The 26907-nt window shown below is 40.9% G+C and overlaps 1 protein-coding gene across 3 annotated transcripts in view; it reads right to left on the bottom strand.

The window, feature by feature from the left end:
• Positions 1–9121: 9121 nt before the first annotated feature.
• The window catches only part of Gclc (glutamate-cysteine ligase catalytic subunit), a 39494-nt gene continuing 21708 nt past the window's right edge, over positions 9122–26907 (bottom strand). Inside the window, exons 4-16 of one of the 3 annotated variants that reach the window (XM_020184934.2) lie at positions 25053–25166; positions 23507–23565; positions 23287–23417; positions 18844–18918; positions 18292–18408; positions 17269–17407; positions 16727–16839; positions 16152–16244; positions 15732–15836; positions 11351–11432; positions 11168–11274; positions 10976–11096; positions 9122–10547 (exon numbers count right to left, since the gene is read on the bottom strand). In XM_020184934.2, the coding sequence (XP_020040523.1) occupies positions 10336–10547; positions 10976–11096; positions 11168–11274; positions 11351–11432; positions 15732–15836; positions 16152–16244; positions 16727–16839; positions 17269–17407; positions 18292–18408; positions 18844–18918; positions 23287–23417; positions 23507–23565; positions 25053–25166 (1468 nt within the window). In that variant the 3' untranslated portion in view covers positions 9122–10335. The remainder of the gene's footprint in view (positions 10548–10975; positions 11097–11167; positions 11275–11350; positions 11433–15731; positions 15837–16151; positions 16245–16726; positions 16840–17268; positions 17408–18291; positions 18409–18843; positions 18919–23286; positions 23418–23506; positions 23566–25052; positions 25167–26907) is intronic. The other 2 variants (XM_020184935.2, XM_074081919.1) reach the window with 2 other exon arrangements.

Here is a 26907-nt window from a genome sequence, read left to right as displayed (position 1 = left end):
AATGTGTAAGGCTGGTGGAAAGTCAGTGCAGTTTGGGTCGTACAAGAGTGTCCTCTGATCCAGGGCAGAGAGCAGGGTGAAAGAGCTCCCCTGCAGACAGCCTATGCATTTTCTTTTGATGTGCATCACCTCATTTGCATCCCAGTGCAAGTCTTAGAGACACAGAGGTAAGTTATGTCATTTACCTAAAGTCGTTCAGCTAGTATGTGAAAACATTAGGATTTGAACTCAAGTCTGTATTCTTTTTTTTTTCATTTTTTTAACATTTTTATTACTATATGATAGTTATACAGGGAATTTCATTGTGACATTTCCATATATACATGTATTGTAACCCGTTTTGTTTCTTTTTTTTTTATTATTATTCATATGTGCATACAAGGCTTGGGTCATTTCTCCCCCCTGCCCCCACCCCCTCCCTTACCACCCACCCCGCCCTCTCCTTCTCCCCCCCACCTCCTCGATACCTGGCAGGAACTATTTTGTCCTTATCTCTAATTTTGTTGTAGAGAGAGTATAAGCAATAATAGGAAGGAACAAGGGTTTTTGCTGGTTGAGATAAGGATAGCTATACAGGGCATTGACTCACATTGATTTCCTGTGCATGGGTGTTACCTTCTAGGTTAATTCTTTTTGATCTCACCTTTTCTCTAGTACCTGTTTCCCTTTTCCTATTGGCCTCAGGTACTTTAAGGTATCTGCTTTAGTTTCTCTGCGTTAAGGGCAACAAATGCTAGCTAGTTTTTTAGGCGTCTTACCTATCCTCACCCCTCCCTTGTGTGCTCTTGCTTTTATCATGTGCTCAAAGTCCAATCCCCTTGTTGTGTTTGCCCTTGATCTAATGTCCACATATGAGGGAGAACATACGATTTTTGGTCTTTTGGGCCAGGCTAACCTCACTCAGAATGATGTTCTCCAATTCCATCCATTTACCAGCGAATGATAACATTTCGTTCTTCTTCATGGCTGCATAAAATTCCATTGTGTATAGATACCACATTTTCTTAATCCATTCGTCAGTGCTGGGGCATCTTGGCTGTTTCCGTAACTTGGCTATTGTGAATAGTGCCGCAATAAACATGGGTGTGCAGTGCCTCTGGAGTAACCTGTGTCACAGTCTTTTGGGTATATCCCCAAGAGTGGTATTGCTGGATCAAATGGTAGATCAATGTCCAGCTTTTTAAGTAGCCTCCACATTTTCTTCCAGAGTGGTTGTACTAGTCTACATTCCCACCAACAGTGTAAGAGGGTTCCTTTTTCCCCGCATCCTCGCCAACCCCTGTTGTTGGTGGTGTTGCTAATGATGGCTATTCTAACAGGGGTGAGGTGGAATCTTAGTGTGGTTTTAATTTTCATTTCCTTTATTGCTAGAGATAGTGAGCATTTTTTGATGTGTTTTTTGGCCATTTGAATTTCTTCTTTTGAGAAAGTTCTGTTTAGTTCACATGCCCATTTCTTTATTGGTTCATTAGTTTTGGGAGAATTTAGTTTTTTAAGTTCCCTATATATTCTGGTTATCAGTCCTTTGTCTGATGTGTAGCTGGCAAATATTTTCTCCCACTCTGTGGGTGTTCTCTTCAGTTTAGAGACCATTTCTTTTGATGAACAGAAGCTTTTTAGTTTTATGAGGTCCCATTTATCTATGCTATCTCTTAGTTGCTGTGCTGCTGGGGTTTCGCTGAGAAAGTTCTTACCTATACCTACTAACTCCAGAGTATTTCCTACTCTTTCCTGTATCAACTTTAGAGTTTGGGGTCTGATATTAAGATCCTTGATCCATTTTGAGTTAATCTTGGCATAGGGTGATAAACATGGATCTAGTTTCAATTTTTTGCAGACTGCTAACCAGTTTTCCCAGCAGTTTTTGTTGAAGAGGCTGCTATTTCTCCATCGTATATTTTTAGCTCCTTTGTCAAAGACAAGTTGGTTACAGTTGTGTGGCTTCATATCTGGGTCCTCTATTCTGTTCCACTGGTCTTCATGTCTGTTTTTGTGCCAGTACCATGCTGTTTTTATTGTTATTGCTTTGTAATATAGTTTGAAGTCAGGTATTGTGATACCTCCAGCGTTGTTCTTTTGACTGAGTATTGCCCTGGCTATTCGTGGCCTCTTGTGTTTCCATATAAATTTCATGGTAGATTTTTTGATCTCTTTAATGAATGTCATTGGAATTTTGATGGGAATTGCTTTAAACATGTAGATTACTTTTGGGAGTATTGACATTTTTACTATGTTGATTCTACCAATCCATGAGCATGGGAGATCTCTCCACTTTCTATAGCCTTCCTCAATCTCTTTCTTCAGAAGTGTATAGTTTTCCTTGTAGAGGTCGTTCACATCTTTTGTTAGGTTTACACCTAGGTATTTGATTTTTTTTGAGGCTATTGTAAATGGAATTGTTTTCATATATTCTTTCTCAATCTGTTCATTATTAGTGTCTAGAAATGCTAATGATTTTTCTATGTTGATTTTATATCCTGCTACCTTGCTATAGCTATTGATGGTGTCTAGAAGCTTCTGAGTAGAGTTTTTTGGGTCTTTAAGGTATAGGATCATGTCGTCTGCAAATAGGGATATTTTGACAGTTTCTTTACCTATTTGTATTCCTTTTATTCCTTCTTCTTGCCTAATTGCTCTGGCTAGGAATTCCAGTACTTACGTTGAATAGGAGTGGAGATAGTGGGCATCCTTGTCTGGTTCCTGATTTTAGAGGGAATGGTTTTAATTTTTCTCCGTTAAGTATAATGCTGGCTTTAGATTTGTCATATATAGCTTTTATAATGTTGAGGTACTTTCCTTCTATTCCTAGTTTTCTTAGAGCTTTTATCATGAAATGGTGTTGGATCTTATCAAAGGCTTTTTCTGCATCTATTGAGATGATCAAGTGGTTTTTGTCTTTGCTTCTGTTAATGTGGTTTATTACGTTTATTGATTTTCGTATGTTGAACCAGCCCTGCATCCCTGGGATGAAGCCTACTTGGTCTTGGTGAATAATCTTTTTGATGTGTTGTTGAATTCGGTTTGCCATTATTTTGTTGAGGACTTTTGCATCAATGTTCATTAAGGAGATTGGCCTATAGTTCTCCTTTTTGGAGGTGTCTTTGCCTGGTTTTGGGATAAGTGTAATACTGGCTTCATAAAATGTGTTTGGCAGTTTTCCTTCCCTTTCTATTTTGTGGAACAGTTTAAGGAGGGTTGGTATCAGTGCTTCTTTAAAGGTCTGATAGAATTCAGCAGAGAATCCATTAGGTCCTGGACTTTTCTCTTTGGGGAGACTCTTGATTACTGCTTCAATTTCATTTTGTGTTATAGATCTATTCAGGTGATTAATTTCCTCTTGGTTCAGTTTTGGATGATCATATGTATCTAGAAATCTGTCCATTTCATTAAAATTTTCAAATTTATTTGAATAAAGGTTCTCAAAGTAGTCTCTGATGATTTTCTTGACTTCCATGGTGTTTGTTGTTATCTCCCCCTTTGCATTCCTGATTCTACTAATTTGGGTTTTTTCTCTCCTCATTTTAGTCAGGTTTGCCAGGGGTCTATCGATCTTGTTTATTTTTTCAAAGAACCAACTTTTTGTTTCGTTAATTCTTTGTATGGTTTTTTTGGTTTCTATTTTGTTGATTTCAGCTCTTATTTTTATTATTTCTCTCCTTCTATTTGCTGTGGGATTTGCTTGTTCTTGTTTTTCTAGGAGTTTGAGATGTATCATTAGGTCATTGATTTGGGATCTTTCAGTCTTTTTAATATATGCACTCATGGCTATAAACTTTCCTCTCAGGACCGCCTTAGTTGTGTCCCATAGGTTCCGGTAGGTTGTGTTTTCATTTTCATTGACTTCCAGGAACTTTTTATTTTCCTCTTTTATTTCATCGATGATCCATTCTTCATTAAGTAATGAGTTATTTAGTTTCCAGCTGTTTGAATATTTTTTGTCTTTACTTTTGTTGTTGAGTTCTACTTTTACTGCATTGTGATCAGATAGTATGCATGGTATACTTTCTATTTTCTTATATTTGCTGAGACTTGCTTTGTGCCCTAGGATATGATCTATTTTGGAGAAGGTTCCATGGGCTGCTGAGAAGAATGTATATTGTGTAGAAGTTGGATGAAATGTTCTGTAGACATCAACTAGGTCCACTTGATCTATTGCATATTTTAGATCTTGGATTTCTTTATTGATTTTTTGTTTGGATGACCTATCTATTGATGATAATGGGGTGTTAAAGTCTCCCACAACCACTGTGTTGGCGTTTATATATGCTTTTAGGTCTTTCAGGGTATGTGTGATGAAATTGGGTGCGTTGACATTGGGTGCGTACAGATTGATGATTATTATTTCCTTTTGGTCTATTTCCCCTTTTATTAGTATGGAATGTCCTTCTTTATCTTGTTTGATCAATGTAGGTTTGAAGTCTACTTTGTCAGAGATAAGTATTGCTACTCCTGCTTGTTTTCGGGGGCCATTGGCTTGGTAAATCTTCTTCCAGCCTTTCGTCCTAAGCCTATGCTTATTTCTGTCGGTGAGATGGGTCTCCTATAAGCAACAAATTGTTGGCTCTTCCTTTTTAATCCATTTCGTCAAGCGGTGCCTTTTGATGGGTGAATTAAATCCGTTAACATTAAGTGTTAGTACTGATAGGTGTGTGGTGATTCCTGTCATTTAGTTGTCTTAGGTGTTTGAAGGTTTGGTTGTGTGTACCTAAGTTGAGGTTACGCTCTACTGTCTTGCTTTTTCTTTTTCTGTAGTTTGGTGCTGCCTGTCTGCCTGTCTTTTCATGGTTATGTTGGGTTTCACTTTCTGTGTGAATTCCTTGAAGAATCTTTTGTAGTGGTGGCTTTGTGGTCACATATTGTTTTAATTTCTGCTTATCATGGAAGACTTTTATTGCTCCATCTATTTTGAATGATAGTTTTGCTGGGTAGAGTATCCTGGGGTTGAAGTTATTTTCATTCAGTGCCCAGAAGATCTCACCCCATGCTCTTCTTGCTTTTAATGTTTCTGTTGAGAAGTCTGCTGTGATTTTGATGGGTTTACCTTTGTATGTTACTTTTTTTCTCTTACAGCCTTCAATATTCTTTCCCTAGTTTCTGAACTTGTTGTTTTAATGATGATATGTCGTGGGTTAGTTCTATTTTGATCTGGTCTGTTTGGTGTCCTGGAGGCTTCTTGCATCTTCTAGATTTGGGAAATTTTCTGTTATTATTTTGTTGAATATATTTTGCATTCCCTTCGCTTGCACCTCTTCTCCTTCTTCGATGCCCATGATTCTCAAGGTTGGTCTTTTGATGGAGTCGGTGAGTTCTTGCATTTTCTTTTCACAGGTCTTGAGTTGTTTAATTAATAGTCCTTCGGTTTTTCCTTTAATTACCATTTCATCTTCAAGTTCTGAGATTCTGTCTTATGTTTGCTCTATTCTGTTGGATTGGCCTTCCGCTTTGTTTTGCAGTTCTGTTTCGTTCTTTTTTCTGAGGTTTTCCATATCCTGGCTGGTTTCCTCTTTAATGTTGTCTATTTTTGTCCTGAGTTCATTTATCTGTTTATTCATCGTGTGTTCTCTCTTTCACTTTGGTGTTTATACAGTGCTTCTATGGTTTCCTTTATTTCTTCTTTTGCTTTTTCAAATTCTCTATTTTTGTTGTCTTGGGATTTCTTGAGTGTCTCCTGTACATTTTGGTTGACCCTATCCACTATCATCTCTATAATATTCTCATTGAGTACCTGTAGTATGTCTTCTTTTAAATTATTCTTGTGGGCTTCATTGGGTCCTTTGGCATAGTTTATCTTCATTTTATTGGAGTCTGGATCTGAGTTTCTCTTTTCTTCATTCCCCTCTGGTTCCTGTACTAATTTTTTGCTGTGGGGAAACTGGTTTCCCTGTTTTTTCTGTCTTCCCGTCATTGTCTTTGGTGTTGTTACTGTCCCTGTACTGTGTGTAATTAAGTATTTTCTAGCTTGTAATAATAACAATGGTAATATTTAGAATGGAAGAGTGAGCTGAGATGGAAAGCAAGAAGTTAAAGAAATGGGAAAAACAAATACACAGACTGGAGGGAGAAAGCAGAACAAGGTATTAGACAAGAAGGTTTCAAAGGTATAAACAGGGAGCTTTAGTGTACTAATCGACAGTAAGCTGAACAGACATTAGAGAGACAGAGAGAGGATTGAAAATCAACAATTAAAAAATTAAGAATAAAAATAAAAAATAAGTAAATGAAAGAAAAATCTACTTATAAAAATGTATTAAAATAAAATTAAAAAATAGAAAATTAAAAAAAACCAAAAAACCTCCAAGTTCAAATGCAATGAAGTTTCTGTCTTAATAATTTTGGTGTCCGTCTCAGTCTCCAATCCTGGAGATGGTGCCTCAGATGTTGTTCTGTAGTTGTCTCATCAAAGGGGACGCATAAAGTAGACCAAAACTACACACACACGCACAAAAAAACCCCCCACAAGTGTCCCAAGTTCAAATGCAGTACAGTTTCAGTAAGTTTTTCAGCTTGCAGGTGTAATTTGGTTGTTCTCTGGTCCGCGTCTTCCCAAGCCGTCTGGGCGCCGGCGACTGGCGACTGGCGGCCCGGGGGCCCTCCTGGTTTCTCCATTTAATGTGAAGTGGAGATTCTCTGCGCCGGGTGGAGGTGTGGAGGGATCAAAGTTATGCCTCTTCTCAGTGATTATGCTGCAAAGTGTGTCTCCAGTCTCTCCAAGATTTCACTATAGGAGGCTCGCTTTCTGCTTCCTCCCTCTAGCCGCCATCTTGGAATCCCCTCAAGTCTGTATTCTTGCTTTTATTCTAGAAGTTCTTGTGTCCTGTCTGAACCCAGTCCTGCTAAACCTCTTAGGAACTTCAGAACACAGCATTTTTGATTGAGATGTAAGCCTTTAAACTGCTTTCATTGAGACACCATGATGAACACATATTCAGAAGGTATAAGAAATGCAGTTATAAAGCCTGAAGTGGTGGTGCATGCCTTCAGAAGGTTGAGGCAGGAAGGACCTCAAGTTGGAGGTCAGCTTGGGCTACATAGTGAGACTGTCTCAAAAATACAATGTGATTATTACACACACATGGGTTTGGTGCAAGTTTTTTTGCCCCCTTTCTTATGGAATAGTTTTTACCCACTTTTTTGTTTGAAGTAAAACAGAAATAAAAGGTGTGTAAGCTCAGTGACTTTATAAGCATACTGTGAATCCCCCAGATTGACTCATCCCTGTGTGGTGTGGCAGTTTATTTTGATCATATAGGACATTGTTCTTTTCCAGCGCAGCTCCATGCCTAAGTTTCATTTCTTAGACTATGTAGAGGGAAGGGATTATCCAGCCAGTTTCAGCCACTGCTTACCATGAAAATGCAAGTCCAAGGAGTAAACACTTCCCAGCTAAGCCCACCACTAAGGTCTCACCTCCAGTCCTGTCCTCGCCGTTTCCTTGTTTCTGACTGAAGGTTTGTGCCTCTCCAATTACCTATGTTGAAGCCTGACTCCAAATGTAATGGTATTTGGAGGTGTGGCCTTAGGTCAGAAGACATGAAGGCAGTTACCTGGGCTGGTGGAGTGGCTCAGGTGGGTGCCTGTCTAGCAAGATTGGGCCGAGTTCAAGCCCCAGTACCACCTCTCCCCCCCCCCAAAAAAAGAGGAACATCTGCCAGCACCTGATCTTGGACTCTCAGCCTTCAAAACTGAGAAATACCTATTGAAGTCACCAGGTCAGTGGTATTCTGTTATGTCAGTGTTTACAGGGAAAGTATTTACACAAATGTGTAATGGAGAGGTTGCTGTGGTAGAACCCAGGGTCTTCAAGGAGTGTGGAGGCCTTCCCCGCAATGAAACACTTGTTAGCAGGATGTCTGGAAACCATGCAACCACACAGCATTCTCACTGTTATGAAAAGGGTCCCCCGATGAACAGCTCTGAAAGGCCCTGGCATCACAGGCTTGCTCCCCTCCTCCCCCTTGGGTAAGCACTACAAGAGCCTTGCAGGTTATATCCACCTTTTCTCTGCTAGGTTTCATTTCCAAAAAAAAAAAAGAAACCAAACCTCCCATCAGCTCCAGAGACATGATCTCACCTATGGCATAACCTGGATTTCCGTGCCTCTTGGTCTTTCTATCAGGGAGTGGTTTAGGAGGCCAAGGCTTGCTCAGCAGGAGTCTCAGAGAGGGATAAGTGGCAGAGGCATCCTGAGACCAGGAGACATGACCAGCAGATGGTCCTTGGGTTAGAAGCCATTAAGAGCTGGTGTGTTCTAGGTGGGGGTCTGAGAGCCTGGGCTTGCCATAGCTATTTTTGCCAGGGAAAAAGCATCTTTTGCTTTTTTTGGTGATTATAGTTCTGCTCCTCAGCTGTGTTCAGATGGTAACGCTCACAAAACCCTAAGGGACTTACTTTGTCTTGGGGAAAGATTACCATGATATTAAAATGAAAGGCCACTGGTGCCTTTAGACTGATTTGTCAGTAACTTACAGAAAAAGTGATGTCACCCTGTTACTCGGGGGCTGGCAGACAGACCAGCAGTGCCACTGTTACTTGGGCATTTGTTGAAGTGCAGAGATGCAGGCCCCAGGTCAGACTCGCTGAGCCAAAAAAAAGACCCCAAGAGTTTCCTCTGTGGATGAGTTTGGTAAGCACTGTACTAGGTCATTCAGAAAAAGAAACATGCACTGTCCACGTTATTTCATGGACTTAGTGATAAAAGTGGGGTAAGGGGACTTTGGATATGAATTTAAAGATGTGGGTTGAAAACAGCTCTTGGCAGGACTGGCTGATTCCCAGTCCAAGTGTCTCCGGCTTAGACTGGGGAGTGCACAAGACACCCAAGTCACTTGCTGCTCCCCATGTCACCAACGACCCAGCACAGTGAAGCTCTGGGGTAAAAGAATTTCCCTTCCAGGCCACAGCAGTAAATCAGCCATACTTCAAGGTGTCCCCTCCCCACAGAGGCTGACAACAGCTGTGAAGGGACATGGGGCATCTGTCTGTCCTCACCACAAGACTTCCTTCTAAAAGTACGAGGTTTCTAATGATGAAGAAATCATTTCACAGAATCTGGGCTAATTTAAAAAAAAAAACCAACTCAGCTAACATCCCTTTAATTGTAGAACCATACACACCCGGGATCTTTTGAATTCTAATTCCATTCTTTTATTTCCTCATACTACAAGCATTTTAAGTTTATCCACCTTTTTACAACCTGATTTACACGAGCAAACGGCAAAGATAAAGGCCACTCTTTCACCCTCCAAAATACATGAAATAGAAAGTTTCAGCTGCAGCAGCTTTACTGCAGTCTTTTAAAATTAGCATTGCAGTTTAAATATTTATGTCTATAAAGGTTTGCATAATCTACAATATAGTTATTTCAAAAGCAGTTAAGACTTTTAATTGGGGAAAAAAGAAAACTTCAACACAAAGCTATAAGGATTATCTGAACGTTAAATTATTTACAATTAAACATTTAGGGTCCTGATTCACAAAACTTAGTGCATTTCATGATTATGAGTTTTACAGGGAAGGTAAGCAGAACAGGTGACAAGCAAAGACTGTGGTAAGCACAAGAAGAAAAATGATTTTTCCCGCTTCTTAGTTAAAACAACAACCAAAAATCATTCCCGATATTCTCACACCTGGACTCTGGGTAATTCTCTTTTCCTCCTACAGAGTTGTCTTTGGACTTAATGAATCTGCATATGTAAACAAATAAAGGACAGGTCCTGTACAACAGTCATCAGAGTGCAATGGGTTTTATTCAGCAGTGAAAGCTTGGGGCCAGGTGACCAGTGGTTAGTTATTCTAACTGAAAAGAAACACCATGGATAAGGTGCCAGGAATCCAAAATTGCCCTTGAAGCACTTCTGTGGATTCCAGTGATTTTATGTACACACCAAAGAGATGACTCAAAAAAAAAAAAATCAACAAGGGATAAATTTCAGTGAATCAGGTCCCAGGTAGTCTTTAAAGGAACATTTACAGTAAATATTTTAAACTCTGGAATGCAGGTATGGTACAATTACCAGTAGATTACATTTACAAAACTGCTTAGACAGTAGTGGCTCCAGAGTAAGAATTCAAAAATGTACAAGCCAGTTCACAATGACTTTAGATACAGTGTTATTAAAATACATTGTTAATCATAAAAATACTTTACTATATACATGTACACTGTATAAACTCTAGATTTACCTACTGAAGAAGCCTTAGGCAATGTCTGGCCACTGGCTCAGACAACACTGCACGTCTACCATTTGGTCTTTACACCTTACACTTGGGCTGAGTCACAGTACTGCAGTCAGTTCTTCAATGAATGAGTAATGCACTTTTCTCTCTGCACAATGTCTAGTTGGAAGAGTCAGTTTTATTCCCACTATATTTCACTTTCCTAAATGCTGACCCCAGTAACTCTGGGCATTCACATAATTCATTTGCAATTTGGTTACACTTCAAAATAAGGTTATAGTTCATTTCATCAGTTATGACACTGTCTTGCTTGTAGTCAGGATGGTTTGCAACAAACTCTCTCATCCACCTGGCAACTGTCATTAATTCTCCTGAAAAAAAAAAATTAGGACAATGTAATGGAGGTATTTTTAAAGAAGCTGATACTTAGTGGTCAGCATAAACATTTGCAGGTGACAGCAATCTGTGAGGTACAAGTCAAGCACTGTGAATGTCATCTCCTAAAGCTGACAAAGAAAGGGCGTCAATGGACAGAGGTAGGCTGAAGAGCCAGACATCCTGCTGTGCAGCTCATTTAACTACAGTTACTTAGAGCCATTCAAGAACTTACAGTGGTGTACAATCAACATAGTTGGATAGAAACGACAAACAAAAAACCCTACTCATATGTAAAAGATTACATATAAGGTGTATCCAACTGTAGAGTTGTTAAAACGTGAAAAAGTGTGCACTTAAAGGGACTTTAGGAACTGAACATTGGTTATAGGGAGTCAGGAAAAGAAGGGGAAAGCTACTGTACCTGAGGCTCTCTTCTTAATTAGCTTCAGGTAGTTGAGAATGCTACATCTGGTGTCCACGTCCACTTCCATGTTTTCAAGGTAAGAGTTCAGAATGGGGATGAGTCCAGGAAACACACCTTCCTACAAGAAGAGGACACATGTGAAGCCCTCTGCCAGCTGGTGCACAGGTGAGGGTGCTGTGCAGGCCCTACCTTTCCATTGACGATGGTGTCTATACTCATGAGAGTGTACTCCTCCACTGCCAGCTCTGAGCTGTTCTGGGCCTTGCCACACCCATCCACAACAGCGTTGCCACCTGCTGAGGAGAGGGCAGAGAGGCTTTGGTGGTTTGTTGCAGCCTAAACTGACCCTATAAACCCAAGTGAATGTCATACCTTTGCAAATATCTTTCCTGAAATAAAACATTCCCTGCAAGACAGCATCTCTTTTCTGTGCTACTTTCATGTTTTCGTCAACCTAAGGAAGAAAAAGAATCATGACTAAGTCAAGACATTTTTGATCAAAGGTTATAGTGCCTGCCTCACTAACTTAAGAATTTTGTCCCCACCTTGAACCAGGTGAGGGGGGCTTGCACCTATAATCCCAGCACTCAGTAGGCAGGCTTTGTAGCCTGGGATACAAAGCAAGACCCTGTCTAGACTAACTAGACAAAACAAAACAAAACAAAACAGAATTCTTTCCCCTCCAGTTCTTCCTGGTTGAAAGAACAGTTTATATGAGCCTATGCCGCTCACCGCACATTGGTTTGTGCTTCTTAATAATGGTGGGAAATTAAGAGAAGCTCACTTAAAAAAAATGAAACAACAGCATACTGATGTAGGACACATGCATTTCAAAGCACCGTTGTGACTGAGCCTTGCCAGAAGTCTCAGGGGCTGGGATGGCAGATGGTGGCTTCTTTACACAGCACAGTGGCTCAAAGGTCCCAGGGCAAGAGAGACCTGCAGGGTTAAAATCCTCTTGACTTCACGCCTGATGGCCTCTCCTGCCTGACACTGGGGTTGGTGGCTTCACTTGAGGGAGGGAAGGAAAAGTGTCCATTGCCTGTCAGACTGGGCAGCTGGTGACCAGTGCTATGTGCCCCCAGGTGACTCATTCATAGAAGTCACAAAATCTTTTTATACTTGTGGAATTCTCATTTCTGCAATGACTTTTTAAGACCCTCAAAGCAGACCTTTTAAAGTTTTTCAGAAGTCTCTTATTTTCTATAACCCTAGTTTAGGTGGAATCTCAATGCATAAAACAGACACAGGGCAGGCGAAAATGGGATGGAAGGTGCAAAGTCTTTTTTGATTACTTACCTCCCTCCACACTCACTGTGTGTGTGGGAGACCTATTATTGCCACTGCTTTGATTTTTATTTCTCATTAAATACAAATTTTTTTTGTAGTGAGAGATGGAACCCAGGAACTTTAGGTAGACAAGTGCTCTAACACTAAGCTACCTTCTAGCTCTACTGCTTTGTTTTTTAAGGCACACTAGGCACTTCTAGGAGAAAAATTCTACCATGGCTGAGGTGGAATCTGTTTTTTTCTTTTTTTTTCCTTCTTAATCTTAATAAAAGTGCATGAAGATTGCTGGTTTTATTTTAATCTCTGCTTTATGTAAGTTCCTTTTTAAAAGTATATTTTATGATTGCTCTTCAGATCAATTGCTTAGGTTTACTTTCAGTTTTTTTCTTAAAAGATTTAAAGCCAAGATTTTTCCTTAGTGACTGGTTCTGTCAGAATCCCAACGTCATTCACTTTTCTACCCATCTGTCATTCTAGTTTTGACTAGGAAAAAAAAATCTATTAGGAAAGACATTTTAAATTTGCAATAGTTAAAATTCTCTCTCTTGTGTGCATGTGAGGCAGGGTCTTGCTATGTATGCAGGCCAGGTTGGCTTAGAACTTGCTCGTGGACTAGCATGGCCTTAAAATTGAAACCCACCTGCCTCTGTCTTGGTATTTTTACACATCTTCCCCAGAGCACTTGAAAACACAAGCTGTACCTATTAACCATGGCACTTAATTCTCCTATGGCTCTTCTTATCCTGTAGTGATGTGATCTTCCTGCCTCAGGCTCCCTAGTGGGATTACAGACGTGCACCATTATGCCTGGCCTGTTTTTGCATTGTAATGAGTTTTGTCTATTCAAATTTATTTTCAGTTTATTGTCACCACTTTATGTTTTGTGGGGTATACTGTCTTAACATTCTCACCTTACTCCCACTCTGGTGGTACTTAAGTTTTCTTTGTTCTTTTCCTCACCTTTTTTGGCCAGCAGTTTGGAAGTAAATTTAGTAACTTAGTTTTAGATTAAATATATCCTACATTATTATTTTGTAGAGCTGGGGATAGAACTAAGGACCCTGCACATATTAGGCAAGCCTCACCCTGACCCAGTTCTCTTTACTTTCAAACAGTAGTTCCCAAAGTATTGTTTCCCTAAATGTCTAGCACTAAAGTGTACCTCCCATTCCTCACTGACCACCATCCCCTTCTGAGATGCTAAGTATGAATGTCTGCATCCTCTAAAACCCAGAATTGGGCTGGCAGTGTGGCTCAAGTAGGAGACCGCTTGCCTAGTAAGCCTGAGACCTTGAGTTCACTTCCCAATGCCACCAAGAAAAAAACCCCAACAAACTCGTATGTGTACACATCTCAGGTAGGACATGTTGACAACAGTGGAACTACACTATGGAACTTAGGGGGAAGGGAAAGGAAAAGAGAAGGATAGAGTTAATATTGAAATACTTCACATTTGTGCTGGTAGAGGACACACTGTGGGTACTGACAGCTGTTGAATAACAGGAGGTGAGAGGGAAGGGGTGAGGGAGAGTAACAGAGGGGGCTGAGTGACCAAAGCAAAGCATATCTTATCTGAAGCAGGGACACAGCAAGAAACCCCTTTGAACATTGACTTGGTAATTAATCATGAAAGACAGGACTGTGAAACAGGTACAGTGGGGGGGCACTTGTGGGAGGGTGAAAGGAAGAGATGAAGGTGAAGGAATATGGTTGATGGGCTTCAAATACAAATAGGAAACACAATGATGAAACTTCTTGTAATTACTTGAAGCGGGGTAGAGAGGGGTGGCAGTAGGGGCGGGGAGATGGAGGGGGATGAGCTAAACAGTGCACAATGTAAGGCTATTCAGAATTATCAAAACAAATCCCTCTGTACAATGAATATATGCTAATAGAAGTGGAGGGAAAAACCCTCGTATGTTGGAACCTGACCCCATGTGACGGTTCTCTGGGGCCTTTGGAAGGTTTGCCTCATGAATGGGAGACCCCTTATAATCCTTTTTTTTCCTTTAGCAGTATCCTTTTTGTCCCATCCAGTTCATTTTTGGAGATTCAGAAATTCCTAGATTTGGGTTCTTCTAGTATTTCTGTCTGATCCTTAATGAACTCTTATGTCAAGGACAAATTCTGTCCATTATATCCTTAATTATTATTTATATCTCATATCTCTTATACACTATTCCCTTTTTCTAAACTATTAGACAAACACAAACTTTCCAGTGCAATTCTCCACGCGTTGGTTTTCCACAATTTCCATTTCACTGCTCTCCTGCTGGGATGAAATCTTAATTTGTTTTCCCGAGTCAATTAACTGGGCCCCTCAGTAGCACCCGTTTTACTGGTGAGCATCCTGAATTTGAAAGTGTTTGCTTCTAAGAATTCCTATGCTCCAGATGCTTGTTGGTCCATGTGCTTGTTTATTTTATGGAGGTGACTTTTCTCTGAAATTTCTTTAGCACACTAACTCGGATTTCTTTAAGAATTCCTTTCAGTTTCTTGAGTCAGCTGTTTCACTGAGGACCCTCCACCAAGGGAGGAAGAAGGGACTTTCTCTTCATGGCTGTTTATTGTTCTTATTTCTCTGGTGGCTTTCAGAGATCTATTTATATTTATAAGCAAAGGCTTAGGTTGGCAGCTCTCACTGACTCTGTCTTGGATAGACTTGATCTTCCTGGCACATACACCCATAGGAGCATCACAGGTCCCCAGAATTCCACAGGTTATCTCAGGCCTGGGTATGCTCAGCAGGCATGGACAGGCTGATAGCCAGACTTCCCTCAGCATGTCCGTGAGCTGACAGGGACAAGCTGGCAAACCGCCTATGGAGAGACCAGGGGGTGAGGTTTCCTGGGGCAGAGACTGAGGCTGAACAGTTTTATGCTTCCTTCCATGTTTGCTGTGACAAGGCTGCTCCACTTCTCTGGCATAAATTCTCCAGAGCCCACTGCAGCATAGCTCTCACCCTGCTTGGCCATCATTTCCAGCAACTCTCATGCCAAGACAACCATGGGCTCAGGAACCCAGGGCTTCAACTTACTCAGCTACTGCCCAGGACACACAACTTTGCTGCCTTCCTCCGGAAAGCTCCTCTTCTGTTTTTTTGTTAGACTGGGGCCGAGTAATTCAGATTTGTTTTTCTGATATCCAATGATATCTACATCCTCCAAAAACAACTCGAGTTTTGAACTGAGGAAAACTTTCCCCAAATTCTAGCACTTACCCTTTCCCTTGCCATCCTAATTTTAACACTACATACGACGGGATTCTTGGGTGATGACATGGATCTGTGGGAAAACCTCTAGAAATGAAGCTTAGGTTTAAGAGGAAAAACAAGGTGAAGGGAGGAACACTTTTTCCTGAAGGGTAAATTCTGCATGAAGCCAGACTGGAGATGAAGTGTACATAGTGAGTTAACATACCTACAGGTATCTATGGCCACCTCTGTATTGAAAGGCATCCTCACCTTTGACAGTGGAATGAGAAAATCCAGTTTGTACGAAAGGATCACCCTGGTAAGCAGTACCACAAAAACCACATAAGCGGAGTTCTCAAAGTCCGTCAACTGCACCTAGACAAGCAGAAGCCCAGGGATGTTAGCCACCAACTACATGGCTCTGATCTTCACCCTGTCCCTCTTCAGACCACACTGTTTCCAAGTCATCTCTTCTTCCTCATCTGGAGCTGGAAGCCCTCTGCCTGGACTGAAGAAATCATCCACCCTCCTTCTCCCCCGGGCACTGGCTTTTGGACGTGCTTTTAACAGACACATTTGGATTCTTACTGCCTTAGGTTAATGCAGATCCTTCTGAGAAGAGCCCCAGAAGGGACACAAGAAGTCAGAAGAGGGCTTTTGAGTCACTTCCTGCCAGTGTGTATGTCTCACCTCCATAGGCCGGAATTCTACTCTCCACCCAATATCCGAGTTTGGAGGAGGGGGTTTAAACCTCATTGTCTGCCAATTTGTGGACTGAATGTTCTGCAATAAAAAAAAACAGAGGGTGAACCCACTTTCCACACCCTCAGGAAAATATTAAGATGATGTGGTATTTAGTTAATGAGGAAGACTGTTCACTGTCTACTCCAGTTAATTTTCAATTTATAAACACAAAAGGCACAATTTAAGACTGTCTTGAGTGTGGCCTGTTGGAAAACAAACCAGCAAGTGTTTAATAATAAAGTCAGGTTATTACCTGCAGCACTGAAGGACTGATGAGGTTATTTTTGTGTTTTATGTTTGAATTTTTCATCACGAGGCAAACGAGAAATTACCAAACAACAACAATGTAGGCTCAAAGAAACAATCAGTAAGATTCATAAAATAAGAGTACTTTAACCACTTTTTAACTTTTCTCACTTCTTTACTGCATTAGGCAATGAAATGCTTATGAGATTTCTCTGTGACCAGCTCTGCACAGGTACAGAGAGCTGCCTCATGTGCACCTGAACCGGAGGAGATACCTCAAAGTGGTCGGCCTCGTTGGCATCGTCCAGGTGGATCTTCTCTTGGAACAGGGTCAGCGGGTCCCTGATGAAGAGGTGAGCGATGTGCTGGGCCAGGAGGTGATCGATACCTGCGAAGACAGACCGCACAGGACTGACTGACTGCGGGGAGGACGCTGCTCCTCTAAGTCCAGTTTGAAGGAAGGTGTCTAGAAGCCTAGGAAATGGCTGGGCTGGTTTAATAATCTCACCTTGCCCAAGATTTTTATCCTATGGACACTGGGGGAGAGTCAGAGTTTCACTCACTACTTACACAATGCCTGCTGGGCACTGATGTGGACCTAGATACAGAGCTCCAAAGTAAGTTCCTTTTGCTAAAAGTCAAGAAGATCTCACAAGTATTTGGAACTTGAAACTTTAGGAACAAGCAGCCTCATAAGAAAAGTTAGAGACTTCACACTAAAAACAGAAATCAGACCAGGAGTCAGCAAAGGTTTAAAGTGCTTTGAAGAGCAAAAGGTGTACATACAATCAAACCCAGAACCTGGAGGGGCTCTCACCTTCCCTCAGGAGCTGCTCGTAGATTCCTCTGTCCACAGTCAAGTCGATGTCATTGTATTTCTCACCGCACTTGGACAAGTAGCTGTCTATTGAATCGTATCGGGATTTACTGATGCGATAGTTATTGTTCTTCAGTGGCTACAATACAAAAAACATGAGTGAACGCCATAAAAAGTGGTACGAAAATTAACACCCCAAGCACTAATATCAAAATACATTTTATAATAACATAAAAGCATGTTTATTTCTACTTGTACAGCATGGTGAACAATTTGTGAATAATTACGTAAGGACTAGAGCCCAACAGTCCTGGTTAAGATTGTCAGAATCACTCCTGGAACTTTCCCACCCAAGTCCAGATTGCAGTCCTGGAGACTCTCATGTATCAGTCTAGGAAGGCCTGGGTGTCTATGGATGGAGCTCTCCACAGGTGGTTGTGATGCCCACCCTTGGGCACACAGTTCAACATGCAAACAAGAGGTGCTAACTTGCCCTTCCTAGGCAAAGCATGACTGTCTATATGGGAAAACCAAGTTTGACAACAAATTATGCTTTCACAGCAGAAAGCATCATACACAAAGCACTCAGGCTGTGGCCAGAGCCTTTTCATAAAACAGCTATCAGCACTGCCTCCCAAAATACAGAAAACAGGCACTGCTCTTTTTAGAAGTTAAAACAAACACAGATTTCAGCAAAACATAAAAATTGATTCCTCACACAAGTCACTTTCTTTCCACACATCCACCTAAAACAAAGGCAGGTTTATAAACTCTATTTTTCCCACAGGACTAATCCCCTCATGATAAACATTTAAGGGAGACTTCAAAATTCCAAGTGATTACAAAACCCATTTTACCTGCTTGATTAAAAGGACTACTAAGTAAAGGAGAAAAATGATGGAGGGGATGAATTCAACTATCATATATCTTAAGCACTTTTGTAAATGCCACAATGTACAACAATAATATGATATTAAAAAATAAATTTAAAAAATAAAAGGGATATTAAGGAAAAATTCCTACCTCCAGGCCTCGCTCCTCCCGTGTTCTGTCATCTACAGATGCAGAAATCACTCCCCAGCGACAGTCAATGTCTGACACATAGCCTCGGTAAAAGGGAGACGCAGCACTCAAGGCCATCTAAAAACAAACATGAGTCAGCTCCTGCCACTCAGTCGTAACACACTGAAAGACTTCACACATTCTTTTCCTGATGAAAGAGAACCGCTGTATGCAATCCAGAGTTTTACTACATATGCCTATGGCTTGTGTTTAAAGTTAAATACACTTGAAACACCCCAAATCCTTGGATCCCATTCACTTCTATGACTCCCTGTAGAGTGTGAGGATATAACAGGAGAACGGCCATACTCAAACTTGACATTTAGCAAATGCATGTTTTACTAACAACAGTAAGAGTCTATAGCATAGTTCCTCAGCTCTAAGTCTGCACACTACTTAAAAATTATTCAGAGATGAACTAATGGACTTAATAGGACTCAAACAGCACACTCAGCAAATACAGTCTCATTTTATACAAAGATGTACTTAAAATAAGATGTATTTTCTACTTACAGCAATTGGACAGATGGTGGCCAACTGATCATAAAGGTATCTAGCCTCAGAAATGCTGCAGGCTTGGAATGTTACCTGTTTAAGAATGCAAGTTATTACAGACGAAAAGTCATTGGCATGCTTCCCAAGCACTGAAGTCTGACTAGGGAAGTGACTGGAGAACAGAGTGGGCAAGGCCAGTCACCTCACTGATGCTTACTGAGTGTTGTCTCAAAGCTTTCTTAAGTGAACTTAACTGGAAGGTGGGATTTAATCATGCTTTACTACAAATGGGCAGCTCAGATGAGTAACCTTGTTCCTAGGAAAAACAGGTAGCATGGTGAAGTTCAGTGGGGCATTTCCTTCTACAGCTTCCCATCTCTTCAGTTCAAGGGCTTACTTGAATTTTGGTACAAAAGGATTAGGGAGACGTTAAGGATAGCTTTAAAGTACACTGAGGGCAGTGTGGAGAACAGCTGGAAGAGGGCAAGACCACAGCAAAAGCAGCAGCTCTAGTGATCAGTGGGGCAGAGGTGGGGGAGGACTTGAGTTTGGTCTGGGTATTCCTAGACAGACACGAGTAAGGTTAGAGAGGGGGAGGTCCTGGGCGATGAGGTCAAGGAGACAGACATGGTTTGTTCTCCAGGGATGGTGTCCAGAGGAAAAATGTGAGCTGCAGAAATATTTAGGGATTAGGCTCAGATGATGATGTCCTGAAGATGGGGAGACCACCAGAAAGCCTTCCTTAAGGGGAAAAGTAGGATACTTAAGTTAGGCAGAGAAAAAGATCATATAATTGGTTAGCACAAATCCTCTAAATAAAAACGTTCTGCCCCCTTCCATGGGGGAGGGTGGTAGTGGTGTAGAAAGGTGCAAGGAACAGGATTTGTTGGTATTAGCACATTTGTCATAAATGCAAATTGGGAACAGTGCTGCTATTCAGTCATGACAGTTTAAGTTTGGTGGTGGTGTGGGAAACAATTTACTGCTCAGGACTTGAAATGACAGCAGATGAAGGAATAGGTTCATGTTAACATCTCCACCTCTTAGTTCTGATAGTTTAACTATGCCTCAGCTCTGCTTCATTAACAGCAGACGGCTTCTGTGGGAATCTCTGTTGAATTACAATTGCATTTCATGTCCACATGCTGACCAACTAAAGAAAACAATGATTTCAACAACGTAGCATCCAGATCTTCCTGGTTTCCACGTAATGCTTAAGTCTCCACTGTATTTCAATTAAAAACTATGATAATTAGCCATTATAGATTAATTCAACATGGAGAAGAGTTATGTCACGGTCATAAAGGAAAAAGAGTTTCAAAGGTTAAAATAAAGATGGAGGAAGATTGTCTATTACATAACTGATAAGCAAAACAAGGGCTCTTTCTGTGAGAAGGCAGGAATTTGGGAGACCAAATTGTGTGTAGTAACCATTACTGTGAAGTAAGGACATGAAATGTTGGCTCCAGGAGGGATCTCTCTTGCTATTTTCTGCAAGTCTGTGGCACAGTGTCTGACACCTAGCTACAGAGTATCCTGAAGGAAAGAGGACGTTAAGGAGGACACAGGAGCAAAGGGATATCGAGGCACTTAAAAAACTGTGACCCTAAAACCAGATTTACAGGGATTGAGATTGAACACACCAGACCGTCCCAATCATTCTGACTGGTGAATTCTGTTGAACATGCGTCTCTTAGTTTATCTAGGTTCTTCTGTAACTTTTAGGTATTTTTAGTGTATATTACTTTTTTGGTTTTTCAAAGATACTATGATATACATTTTTGCTTGCCAGTGTTTTGACTGGCATCTCTTAGATGGCTTAAGATAATTCATAAACAAATCCTGGAAAAACCAACACTAGAAAACTGTACTTAAGAAAAGAAGCAACTCTAGCCACGTGCCGATGGCTTATGCCTGTATTCCTAGCTACTTGGGGGGCTGAGATTGGGGGGTCATGGTCCGAGACCAGTGCAGGCAAATAGTTTGACACCCCATCTCCAAAATAACCAAAGTAAAATGGACTGGAGGTGTGGCTCAAGCTGTTGAGCACCCACTTTGCAAGCATGAATCCCTGAGTTCAAATCCCCATCCCAACCAAACAAAATAAAAAGTAAAGAAAAAAAGCAACTGAATTTACAACAGCAACAGAAGTTACTTTAGATGACTGTAGTAACTACCTTCCTTGCTCTGTCTGCATAGCGTGCTCACCAAATCAGATGAAACATCACTGCGGGTGACGGTTTTAATGGAGAAAGGAAAAAAATTCTTAAACCTTAAAGAGGGTATGAATATGCAAACAGTTTTGGCTTCTGGTATCCCTTGAATACATCATCTAAACTAGGAAAGTGACAACAGGAAGGAAGGAGGACCTGTGAAAAGCAGATGTTAGAAACCTAATCTAAACTTCACCTAGACTGCGTTTTGAAGCTGCATGATTTTCTTAGGGTGGAAAGACCTGTTATAGCATGTCATGAACTTACTGCCTACTAAACAATTCCTGAAAAGCCAAAATGGCAAACTTTGGTGGGTTGTTTGTTTTGTTTTGAGAAAGGATCTTGCTGTGGAAGCCAGGATGGTCTAGAATTCCCAATCCTCCTACCTCAGCCTCTGAGTGCTAGGATTACAGGTGTGTGCCACCATGCCCAGCTCAAGAGTTAAGAATCTGAATGTGGTTAAGATGGTTTTTGTTTTGTACAATAAGTATTCCATTAAACTTAAATATTACTTTGAAACTATTTTTTTCCTGGTTTACTATAACAAGCAAATTTTCTGGTTCCTTTAACAAAACAAAGCAGGGATTTCTGTGGTTATTTGTGGAGTTCATTTGCCACATACTTTACACGATCTGTTAATGACAGACATGTCATTGGGTTTGGAGACAGTGTTAAATTTCAAGAAAGCTTAAGTAGGATAGAGAATTGTATCTTCACATAACAAAAATGTTTATTCCTCTACCACTAAGACGCACGCATTTGTACAAATGCAGTGTTTCAAGGGAAAGAATATCTCTTTCCCTTGAAAGTAAACTGTATCACAGGATCTGTGCTTCCATGGCAGAACACCGTGGTTTAATATTAAACCAAGGAAAGGCGATGGCTACCCTGATAGCACTCACACAATTTTGAAGCTATGCACTGTAAATATTAGGACTTAATGGCTCTCTTTAGAAATACTAGTAATTAAGACAGGAAAGTAGATAATGCAGTTAAAAGTCAAAAGTTCTCTTTTTTAATTAAGTGCAACCATTCCTAAGGAAATTTACTGGCTTGTACTTGTTTGGAAACCACTTATCTTATACTACCTACATATGTCAGGAAAAACAGAAAAAACCCTTTTCCTTGGCCATGTTCTATAAACACAGTCAGTGGGGAAAAATGTGATATGGCCATTCAGTTGGATTACGGTTTCCAAAATAAACAGGCTGGAGGTATATGTGCAAGAAGATGCATGTCTGCACTATAGCTGTTTGAGATGGAACAATGCTGGTCTTCTGGCCTATGTTAAAGAGACATCAGGCTGGAACCCAGAAGGGCCTTACAAGGGGCCAGGTTTTACCTGCAATGGGTCCCTAAGGGCTGTTTCTAATCAGCAGAAGTAATTAGAACTCAAAAAACATCTCCTTGGATAATAACAAGCTGCCTTTTATTCCCCCATTTGAAATTCTCAGTTTAGAAGTTTATATGTTGTGCAACTTCTACTCAGGTTACACTGTGATTTTAATCAAATGAGGGCTGCTAACAACTAGGTCTGAAATAAATATTAGCTTAGAGGCAGACCTTGAAGGGGCCTCAATATAAACTCTTGTGCAAAAACTGAGAAATTTGAGCCAAAAATTGAGTTACCCAAATACCTGAACAGTGACAGAGTCACACAATGGCCCTGTGCTCTCCACGTGGGTCCTAAGTGAACCTGGGCACAATCACTGCCAGAAGCATCAGTCATTTAATCAGAAGATTTTAAATGAGTAAACAGACAGGCTACTTCACCTCCTGGGTAACTTATTTAGGGGCAAGGCAAACACAGGCTTTATACTGTAAATATTTATTCACTTTATACTGCTAGGTGGTTTTGAGTGAATATAAAAATTTAAAGTCCAAACACATTTCCCTGAGATCACAAAATTAATGGCATACATCCATCACAGCTCATTTGCAGAAAGAAGATGCCACTAGCTGGCAGTAAAAACTGGGCATCCAGAATAGAGACCGTAATCATGGAACACTTTGCATTTAAAGTTAATTAAAAATTACACACCTCTGTGCTGAACTCTTATTCAAGAGACAGTTTCAAATAAATTTACTAAAATAATCTCATTGCTTTTCAGAAAGGCATACCAGCTACTATTTCAACCTGGTTAAAATGTGATTTTTAAAATGAGAAACATGTATATATAAAGAAAAGTTTTAAAGAGAAATACATGAGGACACTTTGCCTCTCCTCTCCATGGAACTAAAGCCATACCTGAAGACAGCAGTTGCCCATCCCAAATCCCATGGCATCCATGTAAATGTGGTCCGGCCTCGAAGCCTTGGCTGCCTCCTCATCCTCAAATGTTTCCATAAATGGAGATGGGGTGTTCTTGTCCTTAAATACTGTATTATTAATTAAAAAGAAGACACAGTTGAGAGACACAGATTACACAACTCAGTAAGTCCTCCCCCCCTCTTCTCTGCAGACTTACTGGGCACATTGATGACAACCTTTTCTCCTCTCCTATGCCGGATGTTTCTCGTTAGGGTACTAAAACAGACAACCAAACTTCGTCAATTGGTCACCTGAGAACCACCATGCAAAAGAAGAACTGACCATACACAGATGAATCAACTGAAATCCTACCTCAAACTAACATCTAAGACAATTCTACAGAAAACATGTTTCAAGACGTTCCATAGGGACTTCCTGAAGGATGTCTTGCGTTAGTATCAACACTGGGCTCTTCTATGAGAATACCACTCCCTCCCTGCCCACCCCTTGGGCCATGGCACCGTTACTTATTAAACCAAAATTCAGGTGCTCATGGTCTGCCATGATTTAGGTCATTCTGTTTCTAACATTTCCCACGTTAGTACCAGAGATTTTAGTCAAATTTAAGTACTCATTTTCCCCAGGCAGCTGTAGAGCCCCACTGCCTGACCCCTTCCCTTCCCCAGTGTGCAAGATTAAGACCGACACCTGCTCTGTCTGATCTGGAAGCTCCCAGGCACACTGTGGCCACTGAGCACTTAAAATATTGCTAGTCCTAATTAAAAAATACTATCAGAGTAAAATACACACCAGGTTTTGAAACTTAGCACAAATAAAATAAAAATTATTAATCTTAAAATACTGATTATATGTTGAAATAACATTTCAGATGTATTGGGTTAAATAAAATACTTGATAAAATATTTTTTAATGGGACTACCACAATATTTATGATTCCATTTATGGCTTGTATTATGCTTCTACTGCATAGTGCTCTGATCACTCAGCTTAAATCTCATTTCTGCTGTGAAACCTGCTTTAACGCCCTCAGTCAGTCAGGAGCACTCTTATTTTCTCCAAAGGAACTCTGCTGTTACCATCTTTTGACATCGCTTATAATCTACTCTTTTCTTTCAGCTTAACATTTTTATTTCCCTTTAAACACGTGCAAAGATTTGAAGTTGGGAACTATATATATCTTTGTCCACCCCAAAGATCCTGCACATACAGATATGGAGGCTTGTTAAAGAAATGAACACTGAGAAGTCCCAGCACCCCCAACTCTGAGTCAGGAGCCTATGTGCTCAGGATAGGTGAGCACTCAAGGTACAAAGCCAAGAACAAGCTGGTATAGGTTCTGAAGCAATGTAAAACCTAAGAATTAAACTACAACCTAACAGCCCTAGAGGTTAACAGAACAGAAGATAGTACCTCTTAAATACATCAGTGGCTGTACATATTTTACTTGTCACGGTATATAGAATGAGACGAGTAGATCATACTGGTGGTAACAGAGACTGGGGGGGATGGGGGGGGGAAGGAAGGAACAACTAAGGGAAAACTTCCCTAATTAGGTGTTTACAGAACCTTTTCGTTAGCAGGGAGGACCACTGGCTAAACAAATGACTTTAAAGACGACTTGGAAAATGGACGAACAAAGGAATCAGAATTCAGTAAGTGCTCAAAAAGGACTTCCAGGACAAAATACCATCTCTGAGGTAGAGATCCAAGTGAGGGGCATTTTGGCACATAGCCATACTCACCCGAAGCGGGGGTGCTTGTTTATTGCTTCATCTGGAAAGAAGAGGGACTTGGAGGCTCCTGCTTCGACTGGGTTGGGTTTGTACTCAGGCAATGTGAACCCAGGACAGCCTAACCTGCAACACGGTGAAGAACCAAATAACTGGGTTTGTCTTCAGAAGTAACTGCCTGCAGTCTTGACATACATTTGGACCTGTCAAAACATCTCATTTCTATCATTCCCCTTATCAGAGTCTAGCCCAGGTTTTGGGTTTATGAAGCAAATGACCTGTAAATGCTGGACCCTCTGTAACCACTCCCACACATTTCCACATCTTGCATCCACATCAACTTTTGTGATTTCAGCCCATGCTGACTTTTATCAGAGTCTCCACTCACAGAGCATTTACTAAGGTTCTCATGTCACTGGCTGCATGCAGGTGATGTCCCTCAGTCACATGTCATGGGTTACTGGTGACCCTACATGACTTTTGAAGTGGCCTCTTGCACTAGCTATAAACTCTCAGATTATCTTTTGACCTTGCACACCACCACTGCCCCCAACCTCCTGTCGGGCCTCATTTGAATCTGGGTCTCTTAGCTTTTGCCTCTGTGGGTCTCCTCAGGAATACACCTCAAGGTTAGGCAGTGTCTTGGGTATCCCCATCTACTTGAGAGCTCCTCTGAAGTCCGAATCCCAGCCCTATTATCTTACGTGACCTCAAGAAGAGTTCTAATTCCAACACAGAAAACAAGGCTCCATACTCGTTCACAAGTGTAAAGTTCAAATCCCACCTCCTTTGCAGTGAGGCCACCAGTTCTTCCAAGTTAGGATTTGAAGGTCAGTGCTAAATTTGGTGTGAGGGAGCACAAAGATTGCCAAGATTAGTGAAGGCAAAAGGGGGAGGCTCTTGGCAGGGTTTTGGGTCAGTCGTTTGGGACCCAGGGCTGTCCTGTCCTATTTTTAATCCCCGCCTTTCTTAACGTAAAGTGCCGAGGGCTGACCACCACCTTGTAAACAACAACTGAAGTTGCTGATTGCGTCTGGAAAGCAATTCTTAGCTAGAAAGGCTCCTGGGGGTTCTTAAAGCTATGTTCACCATTTACCACGCCTGTACTCTTAAAGTCCTTTAGGAGAGTGACAAGCAAAAAATCTGGGGGATTTGGGTCTAACCAGAATTGGTTGGGTAAAGACAGATGTCCTGTGTGGCAGGGAGAAGGCAGAGAGAGAGCTCGACCCTTCTGACAGCCATGGCACTGCTTTCTTCAAGACCAATGCTGTCCAACAGAACTTTCTGTAGAGATGGAAATGGTCCTGTAATATAATGAAACTCTATCACTTACTGTAGATGTAAGGGGAGGTTTCTGAGAACCGAATAACTAATAATTATTCTTGTTTTGTTCACATGTCCAAAAATAACCTCTCATTGTTATACATACGGTTAAGCAGTTTTAAGAATTACAGATTTTCATAATAAAACTTACACCTTGGCCTCAACTCTTTCATCATGATGATTAAAGAAGCTAAACCTTTTTAAAAAGTGACAACTATTCCATACAGAGCCATTCTCAATTGAAGTAAGAAACAGGTAGGGTGTGACCAAATACTTTACGTTGTGGCCCGGAAAGAGTGACTACTACTATCAATACTGAACATTCCTAAATTTTAAAATGTAAGAGAAACAGTCTGGTTTGCTAAGTGAAGCTATAACCCTCAATGTTAAGTAGGAAAAAGAAAACATAAGACACTGGATTTTCACGTTCACTGAATGTTGTCATACACTTGTAGCCTGCTTCTTGGCAGCTACTCTATCATTCCAAGGTTTTCCCAATAATTACCCACAACAATGGCCTGGACATGGATTCTCTCTGGCAGGT

The sequence above is a fragment of the Castor canadensis genome, chromosome 8 (assembly GCF_047511655.1).
Source record: "Castor canadensis chromosome 8, mCasCan1.hap1v2, whole genome shotgun sequence".
NCBI lineage: Eukaryota > Metazoa > Chordata > Mammalia > Rodentia > Castoridae > Castor > Castor canadensis.
Note: the sequence above shows the minus strand (reverse complement) of the source record. Positions and strands in the feature narration are given on the sequence as shown.